This window comes from Leucoraja erinacea, chromosome 37, assembly GCF_028641065.1.
Source record: "Leucoraja erinacea ecotype New England chromosome 37, Leri_hhj_1, whole genome shotgun sequence".
NCBI classification, from domain to species: domain Eukaryota; kingdom Metazoa; phylum Chordata; class Chondrichthyes; order Rajiformes; family Rajidae; genus Leucoraja; species Leucoraja erinaceus.
This window is the reverse complement of record NC_073413.1, coordinates 965,290-993,210: the sequence shown is the minus strand read 5'-3', so window position 1 is coordinate 993,210 and position 27,921 is coordinate 965,290. Positions and strand designations below refer to the sequence as shown.

Here is a 27,921-nt window from a genome sequence, read left to right as displayed (position 1 = left end):
AGCAGAGCGTGCGGCCGACCCCACCCACCGACCGACGGAGGAGACGAGACGAGACGAGACGAGCGCTGCGCCTTCATTGTCCCCCTCAGCCCGAAAACAAAAACAAACCAACATGAGAGGTTTCGGCGGAGACCGCGATCGTGGCCGTGACCGGGGAAGGTAAAGGATCTGATCTCGGGGCCAGAAAAAACCGTGGGGGAGGGGGGTGAAAAATAAACCGGTTAACATCGCAGGGTTAGGCTCGGGCCTAGTGCGGTCACCCGCCTGAAGGATATGGCGGCCGGAGCCGCGAGTCGGGCAGCATCTGCTCGGGGCCGGGGGTGTGTGTGCGTGTGCGTGTGTGTGGCGGCAGGCGGGGATGGCCGGCCCGGCGGGCGGGCGGGCGAGTGAGTGAGGAGGCCTATGGGCAGCGCTCTATGTGCGTGCAGGGCCGGGCCGGGCCGGGCCTGGTCGGGGTCGGACGGCGCCAGTTAGAGCCGGTGGCCGCGGGCCGGTCCCGCCTTCCGTCCGCTCCCGCCTCCTGGTTGGTCGGTCTGGCCGCTTTCTGGTTGGCCGGTGGACCCATCAATCATCGGGTGTCGACGTTCCACTCGCATCCGGGTCCTTGATCCATGCTTGATGACGTCGGTGACGGCAACACCGGAAGTTGCGCGGTGGGTCTCCTGTTGAGAAGTGATAGGAGCAGAATTAGGCCATTCGGCCCATCAAGTCAATCATTCAATCATGGCTGATATATCTTTCCCTCTCAACCCCATCCTCCTGCCTTCTCCCCATAACACCTGACACCCGTCCTAATCAAAAATCTGCCTTAAAAATACCTAACAAATTCCATAGACTCGCACAATAGACAATAGGTGCAGGAGTAGGTCATTCGGCCCTTCGAGCCAGCACCGCCATTCAATGTGATCATGGCTGATCATCGCCAATCAGTACCCCGTTCCTGCCTTTTCCCCTCTAATTAAAGAAATTCCACTTCTTCCTTCTTTAGGATCTCCTTCCTAAAGGAGCATCCTTTTAATCTGAGACTCTGGTCCTAGGCTTGCCCACTAGTGTAAACATCCTTTCCACTCTATCCAGGCCTCTCTCTCCGTCCTTCCTCCACCCTAGTTCTCCGACTAGTTTCACTGTCCTGATTAATTTTATTGATTTGTCTCTTTGTCACCTTCCCCTCATCCAACAATGAACCATTCCCTGTATCATCGTCTGCTTTGATCTGTCGTTTTCAGACCTTACCCTTCCATATCTCTAGTCTCCCTCTCCCCTGACAGTCTATAGAAGGATCTCTACAGTTTTGGTCTCCAAATTTGAGGAAAGACATTCTTGCCATAGAGGAAGTACAGAGAATGTTCAACAGACTGATTCCTGGGATGTCAGGACTTTCATATGAAGAAAGACTGGATAGACTCGGCTTGTACTCACTAGAATTTAGAAGATTGAGGGGGGATCTTATAGAAACTTACAAAATTCTTAAGGGGTTAGACAGGCTAGATGCAGGAAGATTGTTTCCGATGTTGGGGAAGTCCAGGACAAGGGGTCACAGTTTAAGGATAAAGGGGAAATCCTTTAGGACCGAGATGAGAAAAACATTTTTCACACAGAGAGTGGTGAATCTCTGGAACTCCCTGCCACAGAAGGTAGTTGAGGACAGTCCATTGGCTATATTTAAGAGGGAGTTAGATGTGGCCCTTGTGGTTAAAGGAATCAGAGGGTATGGAGAGAGGGCAGGTACAGGATACTGAGTTGGATGATCAGCCATGATCATATTGAATGGCGGTGCAGGATCGAAGGGCCGAATGACTTACTCCTGCACCTATTTTCTATGTTCTATATTTCTATCTCGACCCGAAACGTCACCCATTCTTTCTCTCCAGAGGTGCTGCCTGTGTTTCTTCAGCATTTTGTGTCTTTCGGTGGGTCCCAGGATGGAGACGTCCATGCACGAAATCTAAACTCTCAGAATCAGATGCGTTAAACTTTTATGTAGAAAACAAACCACAGATACCTACCTGAAATCTGTAATTAAAAACTGAAACCAATGGAGATGATGGATCTTTATTCTCAAGAGATGCTACCTGACCCGCTGTGTTATTCCAGCACTCTGTGGAAATATTCAAGTCAGTCGACATCTATAGGAATGTTTCAGCATGCAGATTAGCCTCTCGTTGCCTATAATGCTTCCTGGTAGTGTTTAGTGCCAACTGCCCTAATGCATACAGAAATCGTAGCTATGTGAGATACCAGATGCTGGAGGAACTCAGCCGGTCAGGCAGCATCTGTGGAGGGAAATTGGATGGATGTCATGTTTAAGAAGAAGGGTTTCGACCCGAAACCTTTCCTATTTCCTTTGCTCCATAGATGCTGCCTCACCCGCTGAGTTTCTCCAGCATTTTTGTCTGGATGGATGTCATATCGGGTCTAACAAATGTTGTTTGGTTGTTGTTTTCTAATGGACTTGTATTCAGCAGCAATGGCCCACGGTTTGGTGGAAGCTCATCAATGGGAAAGAAGTTTGGTCAGCCCGGAGAACGTCTTAGAAAGAAGAAGTGGGACATGGATGAGCTGCCGAAATTTGAGAAGAATTTCTATGTGGAGCACCCTGAAGTGGTTAGATTAACCCCGGTACGTGTAATTTTTTTCACACATTGTATGATATTGCCTGACACTGTTGTAAAATCTTGTAATTAACAGTGCTTATTTTTCATGCTTAGTTGAATGCTGGGGTTATGTTAGAAGCACTAAATTATGAGATTGGCACCAATCCTTAGTTTAACCATAATCTTTTATAATTTTATCCCTGTAGAAATTAATTCTGTGCTCTAATTCATGACCTGATACAGCAACAATCAATGCTTGTCAATAATGATTAACTGTCATTGTGGATGATTTGCCTAAGATTCCCAAGTTTGTCAATGACCTGAAACTAAGCAGACTAGCACTCAAATAAAAAGGCCAATTTTACATATTTTATTACCAGACGAATGAAAATGCAAGATTACTTCAGTTATAAAGATATAAAGAATTTTGAGACCACAACTATGTACACTTTTTTGTTTGCTTCAGGCAATGAGTTAAATGAATGAATGAATACTTTATTGTCACATGTGACAAGTCACAGTGAAATTATTTGCAGTCATACCCAAGGTATGCAAATAGTCGGCACATAAGGGTGCTGACAAAGTCACAAAGTACGCACAGTATCCGCGCCAGGTAACCTTTGTTCTCCCCCTTCCCCACAAGGGTCCTCCATTGTTCTTCCCCCTCCCTCACGGCAGCCCCCCCCCCCCCCCACGCCGGTTCTTACATTGTTCCCACTCCCTCACGCCGGGTCCTCCTTTGTTCCTTCCCTCTGCAGCAGCGTCCTCACTCAACGTGGTTCATACTCGTCCGTGGGCCGGCACCCCCATAGACCGCAGCACCAACACTCCACGGCGCTGACCCAGGCTTGACTTGCAGATTAAATCTACATCACTTCATGCATACTGACAAGTCGAATTAGAATTTCTTTACTTAATTTTCTAAAATGTCCATGCCCTTGAGCAACTGTGGCAAATGCTCCCATAGCATTTTCTGATCATGGGAGGACACTGACTGTTAACAACAATTTGAGAATCCTTGCAATTTACAATGTGCATTGTTAGAAAATTGACAACATTTGTGTCTGTGAATAAGATTTGTGAAAATGTGTGTAGTGTTAGTTGTTGTGTATCATAATATTTGAAGTCAGAAATAATAGCATTACTTTCAATCTGCAGCTGAAATATATTTTCCCACATAACTTTTCAAAGTTAGATTTAGCTCTTGGCCTAAAAAAATCAAGGGATATGGGGAAAAAGCAGGGTACTGATTTTAGCTGATCATCTATGATCATATTGAATGGCGGTGCTTGCTCGAAGGGTTGAATGGCCTACTCCTGACCTATTTTTCTATGTTTAGTCGTGACATAAAGTTTGATGGTTCTGTTTAGAAGCACCATGGAAAATTATTTTCTTTTTAGGATGTAGAAGATGGGTTTGGGGCCATTGATGTGAATATATTGCTAGCCATGCAGTTTGGTACAGAAAGATGTTCAGTGGGCAGAATAATGAAAATACATATACACGAACATATTTTGGTAAAAAAATAGAAATATGAGCTAAAGATACAGAGGGACATGTCTTAAAAGTAACGTAGATCAACATACTATAAAATATGAATAAATGGCGGGCTTACATTTACATTACATAGTGCCTTTCAATGTTGAAGCATCTTTGAATATTTAAGGATCCTGTCAAACTGAGTTTGGAGAAAGTAATGGGGAACTGATTATTTTAAGATGAGTGGCAGGTAATTTTATAGATTTGGCAAAACTTTTGGAAACAAATTTGCACTGATTATTGAGAGAATTGTAGTCATATCATTGCTCTCTTGGTTAATTGTTGAAGTTAACAAGTGGTTTTAATTTGGATTGCTATTTATTCTCTTGGCAGTATGATATCGAGGATTTCCGTCGGAAGAAAGAAATTACTTTGAAGGGAGCTGACTGCCCAAAACCAGTGTTCCAGTTTCATCATGCCAATTTTCCTTGTAAGTTCTTCAAATGATGTAATTACTTTCCTCTCGCCAGCTTATTTATGGAATTGCTAGATATCAACTTTGTACCCTGTGGTACTCTTTTGAATGTAGGTCATCTCGATTGGGGTTTCCAGTTTTATGCTGAATGCGTAATAACATTAGGTAGGAAAGCTTCAACGCTGAGTCTGAAAGCTTTTGCACCTGAGAGAGAGGTTGGGAAAGAACAGTACAACACAGGAACACTTGTGGTATCTGCTGACATTGATGCCTGATTAAACTAGCTCCATCTCCCGGCACGTGATGCATATTCCTCCATTTCATTTCACAGCATTTCAATAGCTCAATAGTCCTTTATTGTCACGTGTACCCTGAGGTACAGTGAGAATTGATTTTACCATACAGTCATACCAAAAAAGAGCAAAAAGATACAAAATTACATGAAAATTAAACATAAACAGCCATCACAGCGTGAAAATCCATAGGCACACAGCAAATGCGGAGACCCACAGCCATTAGTCCAATGTCCGGGCCACACCGCACTCACGGCAATCTCTTCGAGTCCCCACCAGTGCAGACAGCATCCATATTACTTTCGGTGACCTCACTGATGGAAGGCGAATAACTTTTACCTTCTTCCTCCTTTTCGTCCGAGGTCGGGGCGATCGAAACATCCACAGTCGGGGTGATCGAAGCTCCCGCAGTCGGCGATTGAGGCTCCCGCGATTGAGGCAGTCAAAGCTCTTGCAGCTGGAGTTCCCAAAACCGATCCTTAACAGGGACTGCCAGCTTCACGATGTTAGGCCGCAGTGAGATACGACACAGAAAAAGTCACATCTCCGTCGAGGAAAGAGATTTAAAAAACGGTTCCCCCACCCCCACCCTTACATAATACAAAAACTAAAGATTAACTAGAACATACAAATAAAACAGACTAAAAACAACAAAGAAAGGGACAAGACAGGCAGTCGGTGAGGTTGCCTTTCATGGCGCCACCCGGTGGTTTTGACGGTTATACCCGGGAAAAAAGTATTTGGTTATTTGTTCTATCTATCGTTCTGAAATGTTGTAGTCTCCTCAGCTTCCAGCACTCCAGAGAAAACAATTCAAGTCTGTCCAACATCTTTTTCTGGCAAATATTCTCTGGGCAACATTCTGGTGAACTTCTCCAAAGCCTCCACATCCTTCCTGTAATCTGGCGACTAGAAATGCACACTATAATTTAAATGTGGCCTCACCATTGTTTTATAAAGCAGCAACATGTTTACCTACTTGTGTTGCCACTATTAGAGTGTTATAGATTTACACCCTGATAGCTCTGGTTGGTTTGACTGATTGATTGCTCTGACTATGGCACCATTCTCTCATTGAGCACATTCTTCCTTTGCAAGCCAGAGCATTTTTTTAAATGTATTTATGCTCGTCTGTATCTTTAGTTTGGGGATACAGGGTGGAAGCGACCCACCAAGTTCCCACCCACTAACGATTGCCTCTGCACATGAGGGGCAATTTACAGGAGCGTTTCACTTGATATAGATACATTTTGTTTTGCGGACTACAGAGAATAATATTTGTATTCCTGGGAAGCACCGGGACGGCCACAGATCTGAGACTTCTGATGAAAGTCATCGTCCAGAGCATTGGCTCATTTTCTCCCTTTACAGAAGCTGAGCTGAATATTTCCAGTAATTTCTGTTTCATTTCAATTTTTTTTTAATTGATCTGGGACTTGCTAAAGTTACATTGGCTTTTTGGAATTGTGATAAACTGAAGCATTGGAGGATTTTACTGTGTAATGGACTTCTTCAGTCCATGATGGGCTAGAATGTAGCTTGACATTAGTAACCACTCTTAACACATTTCTTAAGTTTATTTCCGTGGTAATCGGCTGAATGAACAAGTAACATTCCGATTTTAAATACAAACATGGCACTTTGTTGCAAGCTTTATCAGCATGCTTTGCTGTAATTAATGCATCTTCTTTGCAATTGAAAGAAAGTACAGGTGAGCGTCTCTTGGAGGAATGGAACAGGATATACCTGCAGAATTATCGTTATCAGTAATGCACGCAGCTATATCCTGTTTTCTCCATTAATTATTTATTGGTAAAAGGTGTAATTGAAGGCCACACTGACAATGCCATATGTTCTCACTTTGGCTTGTTCCCCCCGTAATGAGTCTTCAAAAGGAGCACATTGCATTATGATGACATTTTTAGATCGTTTTTATGACCATATGTTGTGCTAAATTACTTTATGACGATAAGTTACCATGAAAGGTGAGTGTCTCTCCTGTGGTGCCAGGTGATTGATTTCCTGAGCTGATGTTTCTGGATTTCTTTATGCCATGTGTCTGGCATTAATGTTTTGCTGCTTCTTTTCCTAGCTTATGTGATGGATGTTCTGTGTTCACTGAATTTTGTGGAGCCGACACCAATACAGTGCCAGGGCTTTCCTGCAGCGCTCAGTGGGCGTGATATGGTTGGAATTGCACAGACTGGATCTGGCAAAACGCTCGCTGTACGTACTTACAACATTATTCCTTTTGGGTCAAAGAATAAAATTTCATTCCTGGTGTGCCGTTTGGGAGTAGGCAGCAATTGCATGTGGAAGCAGGCACAGAGGTGGTCGGGTTTGAAATTCTGAAATACCAATAACTGCATCAATTTTTCACATTTCTCATTGATAATAACAGAAATACAGAAAGCACTTTCAACAACATCATTCCCCATCATATTCCTTGCACGACTGCTAATGTCAAGATGGGAATTCACTCATGATTAGATGGTAGTACCACAGGACATATTGGGAGAAGCCCTGGGGATGCCTAAAGTGTTAGCATGTCCTCTGAATAGCAAATGCAGCATGCAATACTCAGAGAACAACGATTCAACAATCAACAGATGAGGTTAACATTCTGCAGCCCTGTAACGTTTAGTTTCAAATGGTTGGACTATGAAACTTATAATAGGTGGAGGGAGCTTATGAGTGTTGAAGCCGAAGCACTCAATTGTGTTCATTCAATAATGTCAAGCAGATGATTCATCTCTGCTACCTCGCGAAACCAGCCTTCATCCAATCATTGACACCAGCCTTTATCCAAGTCCATTCACTTCTTGATATCAAGTAACATCAGAGATTCTGTGTAATGGATGCTTTGGTAAGGCTGTGGGTCAAGATAATATGTATGCCCAATGTTAATTGGACTTGCTCTCCAGAACCGCATGGGCACTTAGCTAAGCTGCTCCGATGAAATTATAGCAGTGGCATCTATCCAACAATATGGAAAGTGCCTGGGTATTTCTCGTTTGCAGTTCAAATGATTTATTACCATCAATGGGTTTTACTGTCAATTGTTAGCAAAATGGTGGAACTTGAATTCCAGAACTAAGGGTGACTGTCCATGCCATTAAGTCAGAGGTTGACTGCTTGTGACATCAAAGATCCGTTAGAAATGGTCAGTGGGCCTCAAGCCACTGTGAATACCATCAACAATTCACTGCAGTAACTTATTATTTTTAATTTTAAAATTAACTATAGTAACTAGACTGGCATCTTCAAAGCGGCACATGGTATTTCAGATATAATATTGTCTGATTTCAATATAGATTTAATTTAAAAGTGGCATGAGAGAATTGATCATTTTGTTGTTTCAATGGAAGAGCTTAATATGTGTATTAAATGATTAAATTTTAACTGCTTTGTTTAATTTCCAGTACTTATTGCCTGCCATTGTGCATATCAACCACCAGCCATTCCTGGAGCGAGGCGACGGTCCCATTGTGAGTTATTTGGTTTAACGTTCTAAACTTCATTACAAATATCTTCTGCGCATGTTTTGCTTCCTGTGGCGGGTATATGGAATGGAGGAAGTTCATGGAATTATGTCTTGAGTATATGTTGCCTTTATACAAGAACAATCTATCGCATCCCACTGCCCTGCCAGTTTATAGCTCGGCAAATTCTCTGCTGTTTCTGTCCAGCTCCCTTTTCAAAGCTGCAATTGACTCAACTTCTGCTAATAGGCTGATTCCAGTGCATTCCAGACTAACCCCTTGCAGCTGCATGACATTAAAGTTTTCCTGGTTCTTATGCCATTTGCATTTTTTTTTAATATCACCTGATTTTTGACCCTTCAACTAATGGTAAAATAATCTCTCTTGCATTTGTTTGGATCTTTCACAGTATTAAATTGCCCAAACTGCTCCCCTCTTAGTTTTTTGTCCATTCTATTCCATGTAACCAAAGTGCTGAATTAATTTTAGTAAAACTCCCTTGTAACCTTTTAGACCGTTACAATTTTCCAGAAATGTGGTCACCACAATGCAATGAGCTTAAAGAGCGAAAAACAAGTTAAAGAGAGTCTGGGAAATGGCCTCAATGAAGTGAACGTGAGCTTGAGAACTAGCACAGTATTAGGACTGAGAGCTGCTACCTCATAGTACCACGGGTCTGGTTTCAATCCCGACCTCGAGTGCTTTTTGCTGAAGTTATGCATTCTCCATATAACTGCATGGTTTCCTCCAACTGTTACCATTTCCTCCCACATCCCAAATGTTTGATAGGTTAATTGGCCACTGTAAAACACTCCCTTATGTGTAGGTGTGGTTGAAAATTAATGAGATTATGGGGAGTATAAATAATGGGATTAATGTATGAGTGTAAATGGGTGGTTCATGGTCACTGGACTAGGTGGGCTGATTGTCCTGTTCTGCTGTTTATCTGTATGATTCTATCAACCAGAGGAGTGTAGGGAAGCAGTGGAACCTGGACATGAAGAATGTCAAGGGAAATTAGCACTGAACCAAGCTTCAAAGAAACATGGATATTTTCTAATCCCAGCATTCAATAGATAGCCAAATGTTCTGAGCTCGCCAGCTCCCTGTATTGGAACGTAAATTCGCTGTGAAGAAATTGGAGAAATGGGATGTAGATGCTGGAATCTGGAGGGCTGCTGGAAAACAGCAGTTTCGCCTATCACTGACGATCATCTGCACATGCCTCACTTACACTTCTAAATACTGGCCATCTTTCCTCTTCCCACTCCCATCCTGATGTAGGGTCTCGACAAGAAATGCTAGTACATACCTTTTGCCTTCACAGATACTGCTTGACCCTTTTAACTGAGCATGCAGATGGTCCTAATGTCTACCATATTCGATAAAATGTTGTAAACCTGAAATATTAACACTTTTTAACTGTCTTTGTGGATTCTGAATTGAGTTTACTTTATTGTTTATTGAGTTTAGTTTACTGCTAAGTATTTCCAGCGTTTTCCGAATTGTCTTTGTCACCAGCTCTATTCCTCGGAAACTATGTTGAATATATTCCATGTGTAGCTTGTTTAAATCTGATAATTCTTCTTGCGTATGGCGTGCACAGCCTAAAGTAGGTCATGGGTAGACCTGTTTGTAATGTTCGTGCACGTCAGGTTGATTACATTAGTCGAAACAGGGTGGTTGCAATCTCCCACCCCAATCTAATAATGAATTGACTGATGAAAATGTGTTGAACGGCAAGTTCCTGAATGAATATTGAAAAGGTTTATCACAGTTCTTCCGATGTTAAAAACGTTGTTTTAGGCCGGTATGTTTTTCATAGCTGGGTTTGTCCTTTCACAGTGCTTGGTGTTGGCACCAACACGTGAGCTGGCACAGCAGGTGCAGCTGGTTGCTGAAGACTATGGGAAATCTTCACGGATAAAGAGTACATGTATTTATGGCGGTGCTCCCAAAGGCCCTCAAATCCGAGACCTGGAGAGAGGTATGTGGGACAATGACACAAATTTTGTTTCACAAGTGTTACAATGTGCCAACGTTGAAGCCTTCTGTATATGTTGATCCGACAAAGAAGGCTCTGGATTTTCAGGTTTTACTATTCCATCGATGCACAGGTATTATTTTGAAGCAATAACAAAATGTATTGAACAGAGCAGTGCAGATTATATGTTCTACGTGGACTTAAGTAAGGCCTTTGTCAAGTTACCACGTAAGAGATTGGCGTTGACCCGAAAAGTCACCCATTCCTTCTTTCCAGAGCTGCCTGTCCCAATGAATTACTCCAGCATTTTGTGCCTATATTTGATCCAAATGGTTAGTGCCCAAATGATTCAGGACACATTGGAACATTGTACCAAAACTAGTTTGGTGATAGGAGGCAGAGGAAGATGGTGAAAGGTTATATTCATGATTAGAAGACTTTAACCCATGGAATAGCACATGGGTTGGTTCTAGAATACTTACTGCTAATATACATGAGCCTTCTGGTTATGAATAAAGGAGGTACGCTTAGTGAATCATCTCGTAGTGTTGCTGGTAGGAGAGGGTCTTTGAGAAACCCCAATAGTGGTCATTTAGGGAGATGGGCAGTCACTGATACAATTTAATCCTCATAATTGTGAGATGTTGCACTTTGGGCAGACTATAGTGACATATATATATATAGGCAGACATGCAATATATGATAGGGCCTTGGGGAATACAGTAAACACGTTATAACGGACCATGTTGGGGGGAGGGGGGGTTACATAACACACATATGTAAAATAATATGTGTGTTATGATTGTGTTTATAATTTGTTTTGTTGTTCCGCGAGCATTGCCACTTTCATTTCACTGCACATCTCGTATGTGTATGTGACAAATAAACTTGACTTGACTTGACTTGGGGTGTTCTTTATTGTCTGCTGTGACCGAGTAAGGATCTCCCGCTATTGACATCACTGCCTGGGCGCTGGGTCAAAATCCTGGAGCGCCATCACTGAGAGCCCAGTGGGACTTCTATCACACACGGAGCGCAGCGGCACAAGAGGGCTGCCCGGCAACACCCGGTCCAGCGCTGCTGGGGAACAGCAATAATTGCTGCCCATGTTGCTGATTACAGCCTTCAGAGGTTGAGTGCAAAATAGGAGGTGTACAGTGGTGGCATGAAAAGACATCGACCATACATGTTAATTCTGTTCCTCCTTCCAAAGACACTAACCTGCTGGGTGTAGAAAGTTCACTAAGTTGTTTGAGATGGTGATTTGTATTTTGCCTTGTTCTAGGAGTGGAAGTCTGCATTGCAACCCCAGGCCGTTTGATTGACTTTTTGGAAGCTGGAAAGACCAATCTTCGTCGTTGCACTTACCTAGTACTTGATGAAGCTGATCGCATGCTGGATATGGGCTTTGAGCCGCAAATTCGCAAAATCGTGGAGCAGATCAGGGTAAGGTTTTTTCCCTCTGTCAAGTGCTGCTCATTTATCTTGGACCTAAATATTCCTCATTCTGGCACAGTGCAATGTAATGCTAAATATATTCATGGCTGGGATATTAAGATTTTAGGAAATTGCAATTGGTGCTGTAGTTTCATGATGGAAAACCTCAAACGTTTCTTTCAGCCGGATAGACAGACTTTGATGTGGAGTGCCACTTGGCCAAAAGAGGTCCGGCAGCTGGCAGAGGACTTCTTACGGGAATATGTCCAGATCAATGTCGGAGCCCTGGAACTGAGTGCCAATCACAACATCCTCCAAATTATTGATGTGTGTCAGGAAACCGAGAAGGACTTGAAGTGAGTTGTTCAGTTTTTATAATTCATTGAATTGTATTATGACAGCTCGGTCGAGTCTTCCTGAAAATTGTCGTTAATGTTTGAATTTATACGTTTAATTATAGGCTGCTCCATCTGATGGAGGAAATTATGGCAGAGAAAGAAAACAAAACGATCATCTTTGTAGAAACTAAACGTCGTTGTGATGACCTGACCCGCAGGATGAGGAGAGACGGGTAAGCTCTATCTAACCATCACAAACCGGGTGCCAGAACAATTAGCCTAAAGGTCCTGCCCCACTTGGCAAATTTTTTTTGCCGACTGCCGACGTCATTGACTGACGTATCAGGTCACTGAAAAATCTGCGGCACGATGACGTATGCCGTGCAGTGTTTATTCAAGTGTCGCAACATTCTTTTGTCGCCGCTGGATTTTGAAATGTTCAAAATCATTTAGCGACACTGATATAACGCCGGCAGTCGCCGAAAAATTCGCCAAGTGGGACAGGCCCTTTAAGATGTCAAATTTCAATGGATCACCATAATTGGTGTGCTTCGTTGAGGCAGGGTGAAAGGCACTTGTGGCTCTATACTGAATGAAAAACAAAATAATTATTGCTGGAAACTTGATGTAAAAACTGATAATGCATGAGATTTGCAGCCGATCAAGTAGCAACTGTGAAGGAAGAAACCATTAAGGTTTCAGGTCAATTGTAAAAACCACCGACCTGTGAATCACAGAACAATGCTTTATAGGATTGGGTACATTTTCTGTGGTAAGGGGTGAATAAGGGGGTGATGATGCTTATGGCAGTGGCAGCATCGTCTGATGAAGTTAATAAACCTGCGATCACGTTTTAAAAATTAGATGCAGTATTGTTATATTAGCCTGCGTCGCACAAAAATATGAATAATAAAATTATTTCATTCTTGTAGCTGGCCGGCAATGTGCATTCATGGAGATAAAAGTCAGCCGGAGAGAGATTGGGTCCTTAATGGTAAGATTAGAGAAAGGATAAGATATATAAGTAACAAAAAGTTGGGCCAGTTGGCCGCTCGATTCTGCTTTTGCACTCTGTCAGCTCGAATCTTGGCCTCAGTACTGCTTCTGCCCTGACTTTCCATTGTAATTTAGATGTCAATCTCTACTTTGACTCTTTGCAGGGATGCTGCCTCCACACCTATCCCAAAGATATTCAACTCGAAAGATATTCCTTCTCATCTCTGTCTGAAACATGCAACTCTTTATTCTGAAGCTATTCTCCCCTGATTCTAGATATTTGCCATGAGAGAAACTATTCTGTGAACATCCTTTATCAATTTACCTCAAATGTTCTGTTTCAATAAGATTGCCATATTCTTCTAAACTCCTGTGACTATAGGCCTAACTTGCTAAATCGTTCTTCATATGTCAACTTTTTCATTCGTGGAATCACCAAGCTTGAGTTTCACGTTTGGCAGCTTGTTGCAAGCAAAGGTTAAATACAGTAAATAAATAGCAGTCAGTGATTATATGGTATCATCTTGTAATGAATTGCTAAAATATTTCATAAATTGTGGCTTTTTAAAATTTTGTCTACCGTAATTTGTTGCACATTGCACAGATGAAATCAGATTCCATGACATACACAACTTAGAAAAAGCATTAGTCCATTGAACATTTTTTGACTAATGCCCCTGTCCCACTTAGGCTATATTTTAGCCGACTACAGGTGACTAGGCTGTCGCCAGGGTGTCGCCTGTATGGTCATGAGTAGTCTCCTCAGTTGCCCAAAGAATTGTGCCGTTTTTCTGGTCGCCACTGGATTTTGAAATGTTCTAAACTTTTCGGCGACAGTTGGCTTGACGCCAGTAAGCGTAGCTTGACTTCTCCTGACGTAGGTGCTGTTGTATGGTGTCGCCAGGATGACGTAGGTAGTCGCCGGTGCTGACTTTGGTGAATTCCATTGGCGACCATCTACGTCAACCGGCAACTGAATTGTCTTACCATGTCGTAGCTTTTCGTGGGTGGACCTAGGTGTGGTCGTAGGTGGATGCCCTAATGGGTCGCCAGTTGTCGGCAGCTTGCCATAGCTGGACGTCGACTAGGTGGTAGGTTGTTGTAGACTTTTCCAGTCGCCGGTTGCTCGGCGACTTGCTACGACTTTGACAGACGCCGAAAAAATTGCCTAGTGGGACAGGCCTATACCTGTCTAAACTCTTGAAAAAAAACCTCCCCGGTTCTTCATATAATACCAAGCCCAAAATATGCACTCTACAACCTTCACATCCTGAATTAACCCCTGGTTTGATTTTATACATTAACTTGACCATTTCTCCAATCTTGGAGCATAGCAGTTTCCATGAGACTAGAAATGGTGCCATTATCTCAATCCTATACCCAGAATTATTTTCAAGTTAATCAATTTGTGCTTGTGATTCGACTGTTTCACCAACTGGACCTAATCAATCTGGTTACTTTCTTTCTGTGCTCAAATAACAAGAGGGAATCGGCATCATTTTTACACCAGATACCTTGTTTATGTTTTTCAACAGTCCAAACTAGTGCAGATGCTGGCAATAAATAAAAACTGAAATGACTGGATATTCTCAGCAGGTCAGGCAGCATCTCTGGAAAGTGAGAGAAGCTGCTAATGTTTCAATCCTTTGGCTTTTTGAAGTTAAAAGTTAGTGAAACTATAGGCAATATTCCAAATAATTTCTCAATAGTAATTTGTGCCCTTTGTTCTTTAGTTCAGCAGCTGATTCATGTGGGTTACAAGTCCCTAAATTGACCTTTTATATCTTGTTGGTTGTCCTTGTATTGTTTACTATGTTATGCATTCATTATTTTCGAATTCCGCTAATTGAATTAAACCCTGAACTTCTGTAAAGCACAATAAATGATTTCCTTAATCTTAATGACTTTACGAATAATGCCTGAGCCAAGAAGTGGTAATGCCAGGAGTTCCCAAATCCCCACTTGTGAGACTTAATATCTTTGAGGATCTCCCTGGTTATTTAAATATCATTCATTCTCAACTCTCTTTGTTCTTTTCTTGCCTGTCAGGTTTGTATGTTCTTTTATGTCTGTTTTACAAATTGTCTGGCATTTGATTAATTAAACTCGACATAATTTGATGTTGCATGTCATTAATGATGTGGTATTATATTTAGCCCAATAGTTCCATGCTCCTGAAGTAACATCCCCTTTTGTAATAGTTAATAGTTGTTTGTTAATGTTTAATACCGTATCTACTTGTGCAATGCTAAATGCATTGTTGTATCAAATATTGTTCATCGTATATGACTAGTTCCTGCAACAAGGTGGTTTGTACACTTTAGTGTAACAGTGTACTTTGAATTGCTGTCATATGCCTAGCGCTGTTTTCCAATGTTAAGGACACGATATAAATTACTTTGATCTGCGAAAATTATTCTTATTCATCTTGGCATGAGTATTTTGACAACTAATTTACCATATTCTGCGTCCTTTTAGATATACCCCTATGTATTAAAAAGATGAAAAGACAAAGTTTTTTGTTTTTTTAATAAATACTTTTCTATTCTTTCTACAGAATTCCGATCAGGAAAGGCACCCATCCTAATTGCAACTGATGTTGCATCTCGAGGTTTAGGTTTGTACTTGACTTGTTTATAGACCAAGCTCTGAATTGTTCTAACTTGGGAGAACTGGTAGTTAAAGTGATGAACCATGATTTCCTCGCCATCTTGAGTGTGTTAACTAAGTGGCTTAATTTTGTTTTTAAATATCTCTTTGTTTTTGTATTAAGGTACAGGCCTGCGGCAAGGCCTAGGCATGACAAAACGAGCACCAAGAGGGAGAGGAGATATCCATCTACCGCCACCTACATAAACCAAGCTTAGCCTTACCGCGTGGGGCCTTTAACCCCTATGCACTGGGCTGGCTGTCCAAAATTTGGGGTCTTCGGATAATGTTTACCCCATCTGCCGTTATCCAGCTCGCCCTGGCACTGTCTGGTTCAACCTCTGCAGTAGATTGGTTTGTTAAATAAATAGGGTCTTCAGATAATGTGTTTGCCAACTGACTGAATTTCCATCTTGACCTGGTCATATTGGGATTAAGCCCTGTTCCAGGCTGTTTTGGAGAGTACTGTATAGGGTGCTTCAGAAATCCTGAATGGAGCTGAATTTATAGCTGGCTGAACTCTCGTTTTAGTTGAGATTTTTGATACATGACAGATTTTGCCCGTTTCTGAAAGGGATATTTTAATTGTGGGAATATACATTTGATAATGTATTTATTTCTGAGTGGTTACTAAGTTTAACCCCAGTGCAATTTAATGGAGAATGTAAAATCTGATGTGATCCAAGATTACCCAAGTAGAAATGAAGCCTTTACTCTTGATCACTTTATTCTCTTTTTGAAATCTGGATTTCAATTAAATGATGGAATCCACACCGTGACATCAGCTGCTTTCTACACAATACCAATTAATCTGTGTAATGTATGTGAAAGCTGCTAGAGGATGTATATTAGGTGTTTGGAGCCTCCAGCAATGTTATGTAGGTGAGGGGAACCTTGTCTTTTGATGGACTCAGACACTAGATCAGTAACATTGGATGATAAACGGTACTAATTCTTATAACTGCCATTGATGTTGTTAGACTTCCATTGATGGTGTTAGTTTACTGTTGTCACGTACCGAGACACAATGAAAGCTAAAGCGCTTCCAGTTAAAGAGCTTGCATTTATAAGTGATTACGGTGAACTGGGTTTGAGTGTAGAAGTCAGCAGTCTATCCAATGTTTGAGTACTGGTAGTTCTGCTGCAATGTGTGTTTTTGTAACACAAATTGGATATAACATAATTTATGTATCTGCAAACACTGTATTAGGTTGGGTGAATTGGTTATAATGGAATTTCAGTTGGGAACGAGAGAACCATACGAGTTACTTTGGAAATTTACAAGTCAAGGAAAACCCCGTTGTGGAAAAAAACTCAGGAGGGGGAGGGAATTTTATAGATGTAACCTCCCCTCAATAATCAGACATAGTTGTCTCTTAAGAACACTGGTTTCACCATAGACATTGGAAATTGGCAAGCAATTGTTTCTATTGATACATGTGCAACAATACACTATCAAACAATGCACATACAATCTTTAGTATTTCTAGCTTACAACAACAAAATAGACATAGCTATTTAATAAAAAGCTATGTTTGAAAATGCTGTGGGGGAAAATAACTTAGTTATGGGAGTCTGAAACTCGAATCCCTTTCCCCAATTGCTTTTACAATGTAATTTTCCAAAACACGAGGTTTCCTGGGAATGCAACTATTACATTATCGCAGAACTACCTGTATTCTGGCACCTGATGGCCTTGCAATGTGCTAGGATTAGATTGTTTTTTTAGATATGTGGATACTACTTAACCAAGTATCCCCAATATTGTTTGAAAGAGGTCTTTTACCACTTGGCTACTTCAGTTGCCTAACAGCTGGAATTCAGTATAACCTCAGTTTTTTTAATAGACAAGCGTCATTATCTGAAACCCTGTACGTTGAAAACCAGCACAAGCCAATTCCTAGATCAGAAAATTGAAAGCAACCAAATTTCCCATGTTACAATTTGACCTTTTCCTCATTCAAATCTGACACCGTTAATAATTGGTTTACTTGCTGAAACTAAGGGGCGTGTGGAAATGTCTGCTAATTAGGGGTTTCACACCGCGCACTGCATTTAAATGGCAGGCCAGTTCTGCAATCAAACTGTTAAGTGACTCGGAGCTAGAAATAAACCTTTCTAGCCACTGATATGGATGGGAAGACTATGCATGGACTGACTGTTACTGGCCCACTAATTTCAGACTGAGATGGACAGACTGTTCCGAAATAACCTCCCCTTTAACGGGCACTGGCAGTAAAATAGGGATTAATAGTATTGTGTCCTTGGTTTCCGCAGATGTGTCAATTTTGAAAAATAGATGTCCCTTAATGGGGGAATTCCAGTTGGAACAGTTTGCTCATTCTTAGTACGGATACAAAGGAAACTACTTGATCCCCGCTGGTTAGCAGCAAGTAGCCAACTGATCCATCTGTAATATTATGGATTTGTGGCTCTCTTGCAATCTTTGGGGAATGGTTTCTGATGAAGTGGAGTAATGTGGTGCAAACAGTTTCAACTATTGTGAAACCCCTACTGCCAAGCATGCCAAGTATCTCCCTCACCTTCACAGGACGTCATGTCGGGGCTTGTCCGGTTACATCTTGGGCCTGTCTGAGGTTTCACTGCCCGAAAAGCGGGTTGCAAAAAGGTTGGAAGGCAGGAGTGAGGAGATTGCTGCTTTCTGCATCTTGCCTAGACACTGTTCAATTTGATACAAAACTGAGAACTATTTAATTTAGGTCAGTCTGTTTCTTGTTACCTATTGATTCCATCAGGCTGGGAAAAATGTTGTTTTTAGGCATTAAGAGATCTGTGGAAAACGGACGGATAATCTTGTGAGAGGGCCATCCTGAAGGTGCATGTTTGGTGCCTGGGCTTCATGGTGTAAGGAAAAGACTCTTAGCAATGCTGGGCTACAATAGAAAATCAAGAATAGCTACTACACATTGTGATTAAAACTCCACAAACAGCTACATCATTTAGTATTTTTCCCAGTCTGCCAATAACAATGGGCTCAGATTTTTTAATATAAGTTTGTGTTGTATTCAGGTTAATGCAGGGTAATGTTAAAGCTTATTCAAAATAGTATTTGAAAAAACTCCTGGGCTCTAATGTTCCACACTTTTTCCTGTCCCTGTTCCTTTACATAACTTTCCTGTCCTTTGCATCATCAGCTAGGATTGGAATTGCAGGGGTTCCTCCACTGATGTCCACAGCTGCAATATCAGAGGCATCTCTTGCCAGCCAGTAGGATGTGTGCCACTGGACAGAGATAAAAAATATAGATGGTGGACAAAACTCTTACATTGTTTCAGAGATCACCAAATCCTGTCATTGTTTGGTTTGATTGATCTAAAGAGATGCTAAAAAGAAAATGAAATCTAAAGAACACCAGTCAACAAGTAAAGCTCTATATATGACGGGAGTTTAGGGAAAGTGGGGTTACTATCCAGACTGGCTGTTCAACAATCAACCCAGTTGCTATCGTGTACCTTTACTCGTGTCATCAGTTCCATTCTTTAGGGTATCTCACTGTTCAGTCAATGAAAAGTGATATAATGCACCTTCCAGTGTAAATTGCAAGACTAGAACGTGAAGAGGATGCTGACAACATAGTAGATCATCGGTGAAGGTGTAAGCTTTTGCCTTCACTGGAATATTAAATGGGATTGTCTTTGTAGAGCTGGGTATGGGTTAAATCTGACTATTTGAGATCTATATCGTGTACATTACCTGTTTGTGTCCATTTCTATTTAATATCAATATGTGCTTTAATATGAGTATTTGTTTTTTTCATTTTTCGTGTACACTTTTCTTCTATATCTCTTGTTTATCCCTGCCTTGGGATTCAGTATAGAAACATTCAGCTTTGAAATAAGGAATAGCAAGTGAAACTTGAGCCCATTTATGTAATGAGAAACAGACTTCAATAATAGTTTGTCAGTAAATTGTAAAGAGAAAAAAAAAATAATTTGAGTCTGGGCAATAGATGCAGTGTGAGCTGAGAGTTTTCTGGAGATTGGGTTTGAGGACCTTATTTAATGACCGCGGTCCTCTGGTGAAAGCCACATGAAAGTCGGGCTGCAGAAAAGCCATCCATCCCAGCGTGTGGGACTTCTCGCCACAAGGGAATGCTCGATGCATGCTCTCCCAGCTCCACTGGTCCCGTGTCGCATGGCGGAGGTCGCAAGGAGTCCGCCAGAACTAGAGAGACGGGATTGGCTGCGGCAGTACGATGGAGGGAGTGTGCATCGGACTGGTAAATACTATTCAATATAGAAGGGAGGAAATCGGAGTTTATTCTGGACATCTTTTAAAGTATGGATTTAAATAACAACATGCTAAATGTGGAATTGTCTGTGGTTAAAAATTATTATATAGTGACTGGTGAACTAAGCGTTGTGTTACCTTTTCTGATAACATTCTCAGTGCTGTGAATCTTAATTACATCTAAGGTAACCTCTGAGCTAATTTTCAGGAATCTCCTATCCATCAGTGTCCAAACTAAACCCTAGATGAGGCCAGTTAACTGGTCCTGTATTCTCCTCTATCAATACCAGAATGGATTTTAATGATGGCCATTATAAAGGTCCAAGCAGCAATTGTCCTGGAGTGTGTGGCACTGTAATAATCTGAGACATGCAGCTTTTGTAGTTACACTTAGACATTGGTGCCTTTCCTCTTGATTATACCAAGCTTTATATTGAGAGACCAAGAAATTTGCTACCTATAGTATCAATCTCAAAAATAATCTTTGTTGATCTTCCCAAGTTTCAAAACCTAACCAAAGACAAACGTCTTTATAGTATTTGATAATGAATTTCTCTGAAATGCCAATGACTGCTCCATTCAGATTAAACGTAGAAGCTGTTTCCCTAACGATCTAGCTGCTTAGTTTTGCGCTAGTATTCTTGAGTGCCAGGACAATGTAATGATCACGGCCCAGTAATTCTATGGTAATTTCTAGCCCTGACAACCATAATGATATTTGAAGCGTTATAATCATGGTACATTAGGAAAGGCAAACATAAAGGAGTATTCCTTTACAGATCTGTCTGTTTAGACCAGAATGAGATAACATCTGTTATTTGGCACTGAGGTTTGTGACCTGGCACTGTTTGGGGGCTGTGGTGAAGCTGGGGCTGGTTTACATTGGTTGAAAAGTAGTTGTACCTTTGAGTCTACTTTGGATTTTTTTAATAACTGGAAATAGTAAAATATTATTTTAAATATGGTGAAATGATGGGACTCTTTGTACTATAAATGATATGTGGATTGGTACATTGAGCTTTTTTAATTTTGTTTTTACTACTAATTTTTTTTATACAATGTAAATTGTCTAATCTTTTTCTGCCTACTTGGTTGGTTTATCCCAGAGTAAGCATGCATTCTTCTATCAGGTGTAACATTATGGGTCATTTCAAAAATTCAGTGTTTGTTGGTTGACTGATAAAATGCGTTTTTATTCTGATCCTTTATGGATTTTCAGGCTCTAAGTGGGATTGCAGACAGGAAATCTAGTGTTCAGTTCTGTCAAAGATCAACTGTGAGATATCCTGCTTGAGTGTTGTGAACTTTTGATATTTCGTCAGTTATTAGCCATTGTCACTTTTTTTCATAAAGGAAGCATGATGTGAGGCAGTACAATGTAATCGACAACTTGTGACTTTGGAAACATGTTAAGGCACGTGATGTGGAGGTCGTGTTCTATGTTTTCCTGTAGAGCTAAACTTCTCGGCAGTTTTAAAGGATCAATCATTGCTGCAGCAAGGTATATGAGAAAGTTGAACAGATTTATTTGCATTTATTAATTGTTAAAGGACACTGGTGTCTGCTGTTGTTGCAGTAGTTTAATCTGGAATAATCTTGTTCAGATTAGTAGAAAAAGTTTATTTACAAGTTAGTGTAAGTGCTGAAAGCAGAACTTGGAATTGGCTAGAAAGCTTTAGGCAGTCGTCTAAAGTTGTCCAAATCATAGCTGTAACTTAATCAAAGAAACTGCTTATTCAGTGAAGCACGAGTCTCACTGTTCATCCAGTGTCTTGAGTGGTGGATCTATTAAGAGTTCTGAACTCTGGCTCAGTTTTCTACTTTTGTGCTCAGGTGTTCTGCCGTTTGGTTTGCGTAGTTGTTCTAAGCATGGTGTGGGTTTAAGCACTCTGCATGCGAAGGGGAGTACTGTAAACATGGACTGTGAGGTTGCTTGTACTGAATCTACTTCTAACTGTCCTTTCTACCTGGCTGTTGTGGTGTGCTGCTCGTGCTGGTTCCATCTGGCACATCTCCCCCACCTCTCGACACCACACTGCAATTCTGCTTTTACAGATGTGGAAGACATCAAATTTGTCATCAATTACGACTACCCTAATTCCTCAGAAGACTACGTACATCGCATTGGCCGTACAGCGCGCAGCACAAATAAAGGCACGGCTTACACCTTCTTCACACCAGGCAATGTGAAACAGGCTAGGGAGCTGATCAAAGTATTGGAAGAGGCCAACCAAGCTATTAATCCTAAACTTCTGCAGCTTGTTGATAATGGAAGAGGAGGTGGAAGAGGTAAGTGCTTTATCTGGGGGGGGGGGGGGGGGGTTTGGGTCTGCACTGAAGTAAGAGCCATTTGTAAAACTACCTGTGTGTCAGATAAAAACTAAATTGTATCAATCTTCCCACTTGTTTATGTTCAGTTCATCTGTGTTCTCCACCTAATTTATGTTTTAAGGAACAAAGCTCCCAGCACCAATATCCATTGTACACCATATTTTGCAGACTTCATATCAGAAAAATGCCCATCAAGCATTATCCTCTGTTACACAAAAAAGCTGGAGAAACTCAGCGGGTGCAGCAGCATCTATGGAGCGAAGGAAATAGGCAACGTTTCGGGCCGAAACCCTTCTTCAGAATTATCCTCTGTCTCCTACGACAAAGCCAATTTTGTATTCAATTTATCAAGGTTCCAATCTGTCATTCGGGGCGACTGAGAGGGTTGGGCAGCACCTGTTGAGGGGAAGGATGGGTGACGTTTCGGGTCGGGACCCATCTTCGTCCATCCATTCCCTCCACAGCCATGCCTGCCTCAACCACTAACTCTGACTGATCTACTGAGTTATTCCAGCCACTTTGATTTTTGCTTGAGATTCCAGAGTCTGCAGTTCCTTGCGTCTCTTATCATTTGGAAGCTCGTCAACAGGATTACTGGATTTTCTCAGTTACCTCTTCAAAAAGCTCAATCAGATTTGTAGACATAAAGGTTCAGGCATGTAAAGTACTAGAGCAAGGAGGGTCAAATCGCCCATCGGACCAATCGCCCATTCTGTACTCTGTTTGACCAATGTGCCAAAAGCCTCCCACCCTTCTACCCGCGACTTGATTCAATATCTGCTGTCCCTCTGCTCTATTCCCAAGCCCTGCCATTCCCATGTTACACTTCAAATGCACCTCACATTTCTCTGACCACCATTAATTTCCTATCTCAGGTCCTCGAGATCTGGCACCTTTTGTACCTTTTCTGTACCTTTCCCTGCAGCAAGGTGACAACGTCAGAACACAGTAGCCCAAGTGCGGCCCCAGCAATGTCTTGTACAACTATAACACAACATCCCAACTTCTAGACTCCTTTACCTCGTGCCGATTCCCCCTGTCCATCTCTGACACTTTAACACAAATGCACCACCTCACATTTCTCTGCCCTATTGTAGCAAATTTTGAGATTTTAAAAATCCCTGCAATTTATCCTCAGGTCCTAACGAGATTTAATGGACAACCAATTTTTCATATCTCAAGTAATTCTTTTCTGTACATCTTTCCCTATTGCAGCAAGCTGTGACAAAAGCGTTCAGAACACAACATAAATAGCCCAAGTGCGGCCCCACTGTTGAGGAAAAAAGTTTTTTAAGGACAAGAGGTTAATTCACAATGTCTTGTTTACAACTACATTAATTTATAGGCAAATGGATCCTAAATTGCTGTAGACTCCCATTTACGGCTTTCTAGTGCCAAAACGCGCTGTTTAGAACGTTGACATCGCCCCTGTCCGAGAAAAATACTCTATAAAAAGCCCAAAATGAACTACTCGCTATAGACTTGATATACAACTAGTACTACCTGTAATTGTTTGCTTTATAAAACCCTACTGCACACTTTGTAATCTATTATAACCGAGGCCTACCCCGACCGGGGTCTGCCGATATTAATGTTTACACTGTTAGTACAGCCTAGTAAAAAATCGCGTTTTAAACCCGCCCCCTCCAAACCCCGAAATCGCGGACTGTGGGCCCCAAACGATTCAGAAACCCTACCTATTGTTCACTTGAAAGTCTTGCCCTGAATTGACTTCCCAAAATGCGAAACCTCGCACTTATCTGACACATTCCTTTTGTCAGAGGTAAATATTGATCACTTTTATCAGAAGATAGCTTTTTGTGTGTCTGAGAGAATGAGCTTCAGTAGCTGGCTGGCGGAGAGCTGAGTTTTATAGTAAGGGTGGCAGGTTCTATTTAAAGCAGAAAAAGACAGCAGTTAAGATTGCGGGTGATTTTGTGCTGTGTCATTGTACCGCTTCACGTGTAAGTGTTGTGCTAAACTTACTTTTCCCTCTTTAGGAGGCCGTTCCCGTTATCGGCCCGCTGGATCCAATCCTAACACCATGTACCGAGATGATCGAGACAGAAGCCGCAGCCGATCTTTTCGAGACCTGGATGGGGACCGCAGAGATAGGGGAGATGGTGGGAGCAGGTTTGGGGGGCAGAGAGATTCCCGTGATGCTACAGGTACATTGAGTAAGCCGGGTTTCCGGTCTGCACAAACTGGCAGTTTTGGAAGTGCCATGTTTGGGCAACAGTCAATCCAGTACCCAAACTTTACCCAAAGTGGGATATATGGGACAACTAACCCGAGTGTATACGGGGTTGCGTCTCAGACTGCATTTGGAAAAGCAGGTGCATTCCCAACTGCAAGCCCAGGAGGTGCTTTTGGAGCCTCCGGGTTTGGCACAGCTGCTGCCCAAGCTGTGGCTTACGCCTCGGGTAACTTCACTGCTACAGCCTCTGCCAGTGGAGGGCGGGCCCCGCAGGCAGCAGCACAGTTCCGACAGAATGGATTGGCACAACAGCCACAGCCCCTGCTATCTCAGACGTATCAACCGGGCACCTCGTTGTTGAGTTTTATGTCCCAGGGGAACTACCAGTACACACCACCACCCCCACCACCTCCCCCAACACAGGCAACAACTCGAAAATAAACTTGCTTTTCTAAAATTGACCTTTTTTCCCCTGTTTATAAAGATCTAGGCATCAATTCCATTTTCTACTGAACAGTAAAACTTTAAAAATAGGATAATTATACAGTTGCATTCACTTTGACTTTGTTATCACAAAAGGTGTGCTGGACTAGCAAACCTTGTGACACTGATCCATCCGTCAGAAGTTTACCGAAGTCCACCATAATCTTACAGAAAATGTGGTCCGCAAATCATGGTCCCGCACCAGCCTGCTGCCCACTCTGTGAATTGGTGAAGGATCAGTGGATAGCTGCTTGTCCCCTCTGAGCCTAGTGAGTGAACAAGCTCCTTGGTGCTCTGGGTTCAAGCATTCTCCAAGATTTTTTTTTAAACCATCTTATCTTTTTTTAAAAAAGGTAGGTTTTGTCTCTCTGTTCATAAGGCATAATTCTATCAGCATGTTAATTAATCCTGTTGTTCAGACAAGCGTGAGGTTCAGAGTTAGCCCTTATTCTCATTGTGACAACAGAAATTTCAAATGAAAAAAGATTATTGTTCTAGTGTGACAAGAGAAAACATAATATTTTTCAATTTTTGCATAATCCATAAAATATTTCATGGTGCCACTTTCATTTTGGGTCTCTTACATTGGAAATAGTTCATTATATTTTCATTCTATAATAGCTGCTCTTGTCACCTGTGGAAAAACTAAAATTCACAAAAACATATTTGGGGTTCAATATTTGTAAATTTTACAAAGCATTATCATTAAGAGTAATGGCACCTAGGCTGTAAAATTGTCCAAATGTGTTGGGGTAGGGAAAGCTAGAAGTCAGGGGAGATGGTGTTGACCTGAAGGTTATTGCTCCCAGTTTGATTTACTTGAAATAAGAAATGATGCTGTCAGTTAATGCCCAATCTGGCTCCAGAGTATTTTCATGAGAAGTTTGCCATTTGTGTTATACAATAGCAGGCAATGGAGCAATGGAAATAGCAACAATAAAAATAATCAAAATAAGATTCCAAAAGGCGACAATTAACTGACTCTCCACCCTCCCAGTCCCCAAACAACCCTGCCTGATGTCTGAATAAACTCAGATACGTGGGTTATTTCAGGTATACAGACAGTAGGTGAGCTAGCACCTGTAGGGTGAAGAGATAGCTTTTTATGCCAGTGATCTAGGTTATTTTTAGTTTTCTTTATTAAGTAAATAACTATGTTGTATTAATATTCCATCGTGGAAGCAGAGAGGTCTCAGGTTCTATTAGATTCTAAATTGATTTCCAATTGCTTTAAATTATTGATGACTGAAAATACTGGAACTGTTACTCAATAAGCCGGCTATGGTCCCCAGCCTGTTATTCTCGCTCCATTACCCAAGAACAGGCTTGTTTGAGAGCAATCATTCGTCAGGTACTACGGCTAACTAATATCAGTTGCAGAATTGGGATCAATCTGATACTTCAGACCACCATTTTTTGAGTAATTTTTCCATATTTAGTCGCATATTTAGTCGCAGTGGTTTATTCCTGTTGCATTTAATGTTCAAGTTAATTTGACCTTTTTTTTCTCTTGTATAATTGGCCCATTTTTAGTTATGTTGCTAGCCATTCATCCTACTGAGATTTTTTCCCCCCCCAAATGTTTGAATGCTGGATGTTCCGTTAAAGGTAGGTGTTCATAAATGAGCTCATTTAAAATCCATTCACATTTTTGAGGCATTATAATGAAGATATTGTGGCTGATTTTAGTTTTTAAATAATCTTTTGAAAGTTCACTTAGAAGTAGGGATAAGATTGTATGGCAAAGCTTCAGAACTACTTTCCAAGAGTCCATCATAGGTCCAAATTCACTATTGCCATTAGTAAATCGTAATAAAACGATGCAATGAAATTTGACCTGGAAAACGGAAATGTAATACTCTGGGCTATAATGTTACGTTCTGTAGCCACGTTGCAAATTGATAACTTACTGTCTCGTGTGTGCATTACTCTGCTTTCAGTTAGTAGCATAATTCCTGCAAATGACTTGAATGCTGCATTTTGATTGCTGTGAAGCTGGTTTTCATGTATGTAAATGTGTTGATACAAATGTTAGCATATCTACCAATGTGGCTGCCTGATGGGCGAGGTGGGTTCAGTTCCTGAAATGCCTATTGGTGACATCAGCCGATTACCACACGGAGATAGTATATATAGCTTTGCAAAATTTAGTTTTGATTCAGGCTGCTGCAGCATCAACCTGTAGGGATTTTGAAGCTATGTCTTCAGGCAGCTGGGCTCGAGTCTATTCTCCCCCAAGTAGATTGTCGGACAACTGCCCGTTTTTCAAAGCAAATGGTGGGTCACACGGTGAGTTGTTTCCATCCCCCACTTCCCTTATTGCTGCTGCATCTTCCAAACAAGCTGTGAGCACACCTTCTCATAACACCAGCATCTTTGAATTCTGGTAGTTCCACATTATTTTGCTCATTCTGGATATTACTGTGTGCAATTTTGTTGCAGCCTGTGGAATTTGACATGAGTAAGATTATGCCAAGTCGGCCCATTCATAATCATTTTGTCACTTTTTGAATGACTTTATCAATTGGTAACATTATACTCCGTAGAATATAGAGCCAAGGGACTGGGGCAGTAGGTTCTGGGGGTAATAGGAACTATTCACCTTCTGTATTCTGATGAGGTCTCTACCCCACCCCCTAAATTGCAGGATTTAACGGTGCCACAAATGACGTTGATGTTATTGACAATTTGCTCTGAGTTATTGAAACCCAACAGTTTAAAATTTCTCTCTGGGATTTGATGAGGCCCAACCTATGACTGTTGTTAAACTCTAGGAATCCTGCAGCTGGTGAAGCATCTCAGCAATTTAGGCAAGCAATGTTTCACCTTGTGAAGTTGTACCCTGTGTCAGTCTTATTAATGTGCTATTTTGATACTGTACTGGTTTTCCTGTATTTTGCAATTCCAGTAATAAAGAGATTTACCAAAGGAA

The 27,921-nt window shown here is 41.5% G+C and overlaps 1 protein-coding gene across 3 annotated transcripts; it reads left to right on the top strand.

The window, feature by feature from the left end:
- LOC129713732 (probable ATP-dependent RNA helicase DDX17) lies at positions 1-27,921 on the top strand. Of its 3 annotated transcripts, none has more exons than XM_055662992.1 (13): positions 1-159; positions 2,466-2,619; positions 4,467-4,563; positions 6,934-7,067; positions 8,264-8,329; positions 10,169-10,310; positions 11,593-11,753; positions 11,928-12,100; positions 12,205-12,315; positions 13,015-13,076; positions 15,636-15,695; positions 22,034-22,267; positions 24,310-27,921. In XM_055662992.1, the coding sequence occupies exons 1-13, from the start codon at positions 113-115 to the stop codon at positions 24,945-24,947; spliced, it is 2,079 nt and encodes a 692-aa protein (XP_055518967.1). In that variant the 5' UTR covers positions 1-112; the 3' UTR covers positions 24,948-27,921. The 3 variants fall into 3 exon arrangements, with proteins under 3 accessions (XP_055518967.1, XP_055518966.1, XP_055518968.1); XM_055662991.1 differs by having other exon boundaries at positions 7-159; positions 2,463-2,619; XM_055662993.1 differs by lacking the exons at positions 22,034-22,267; positions 24,310-27,921 and adding an exon at positions 15,852-19,679 and having other exon boundaries at positions 8-159; positions 2,463-2,619.

Coding starts and splice junctions, on each gene's coding strand:
- LOC129713732 (XM_055662991.1), top strand. CDS start 113: ATGAGAGGTTTCGGCGGAGACCGCGATCGTGGCCGTGACCGGGGAAG. Junction 160..2,462: donor CGTGGCCGTGACCGGGGAAG/GTAAAGGATCTG, acceptor ACTTGTATTCAG/CAGCAATGGCCCACGGTTTG. Junction 15,696..22,033: donor TGTTGCATCTCGAGGTTTAG/GTTTGTACTTGA, acceptor CTGCTTTTACAG/ATGTGGAAGACATCAAATTT.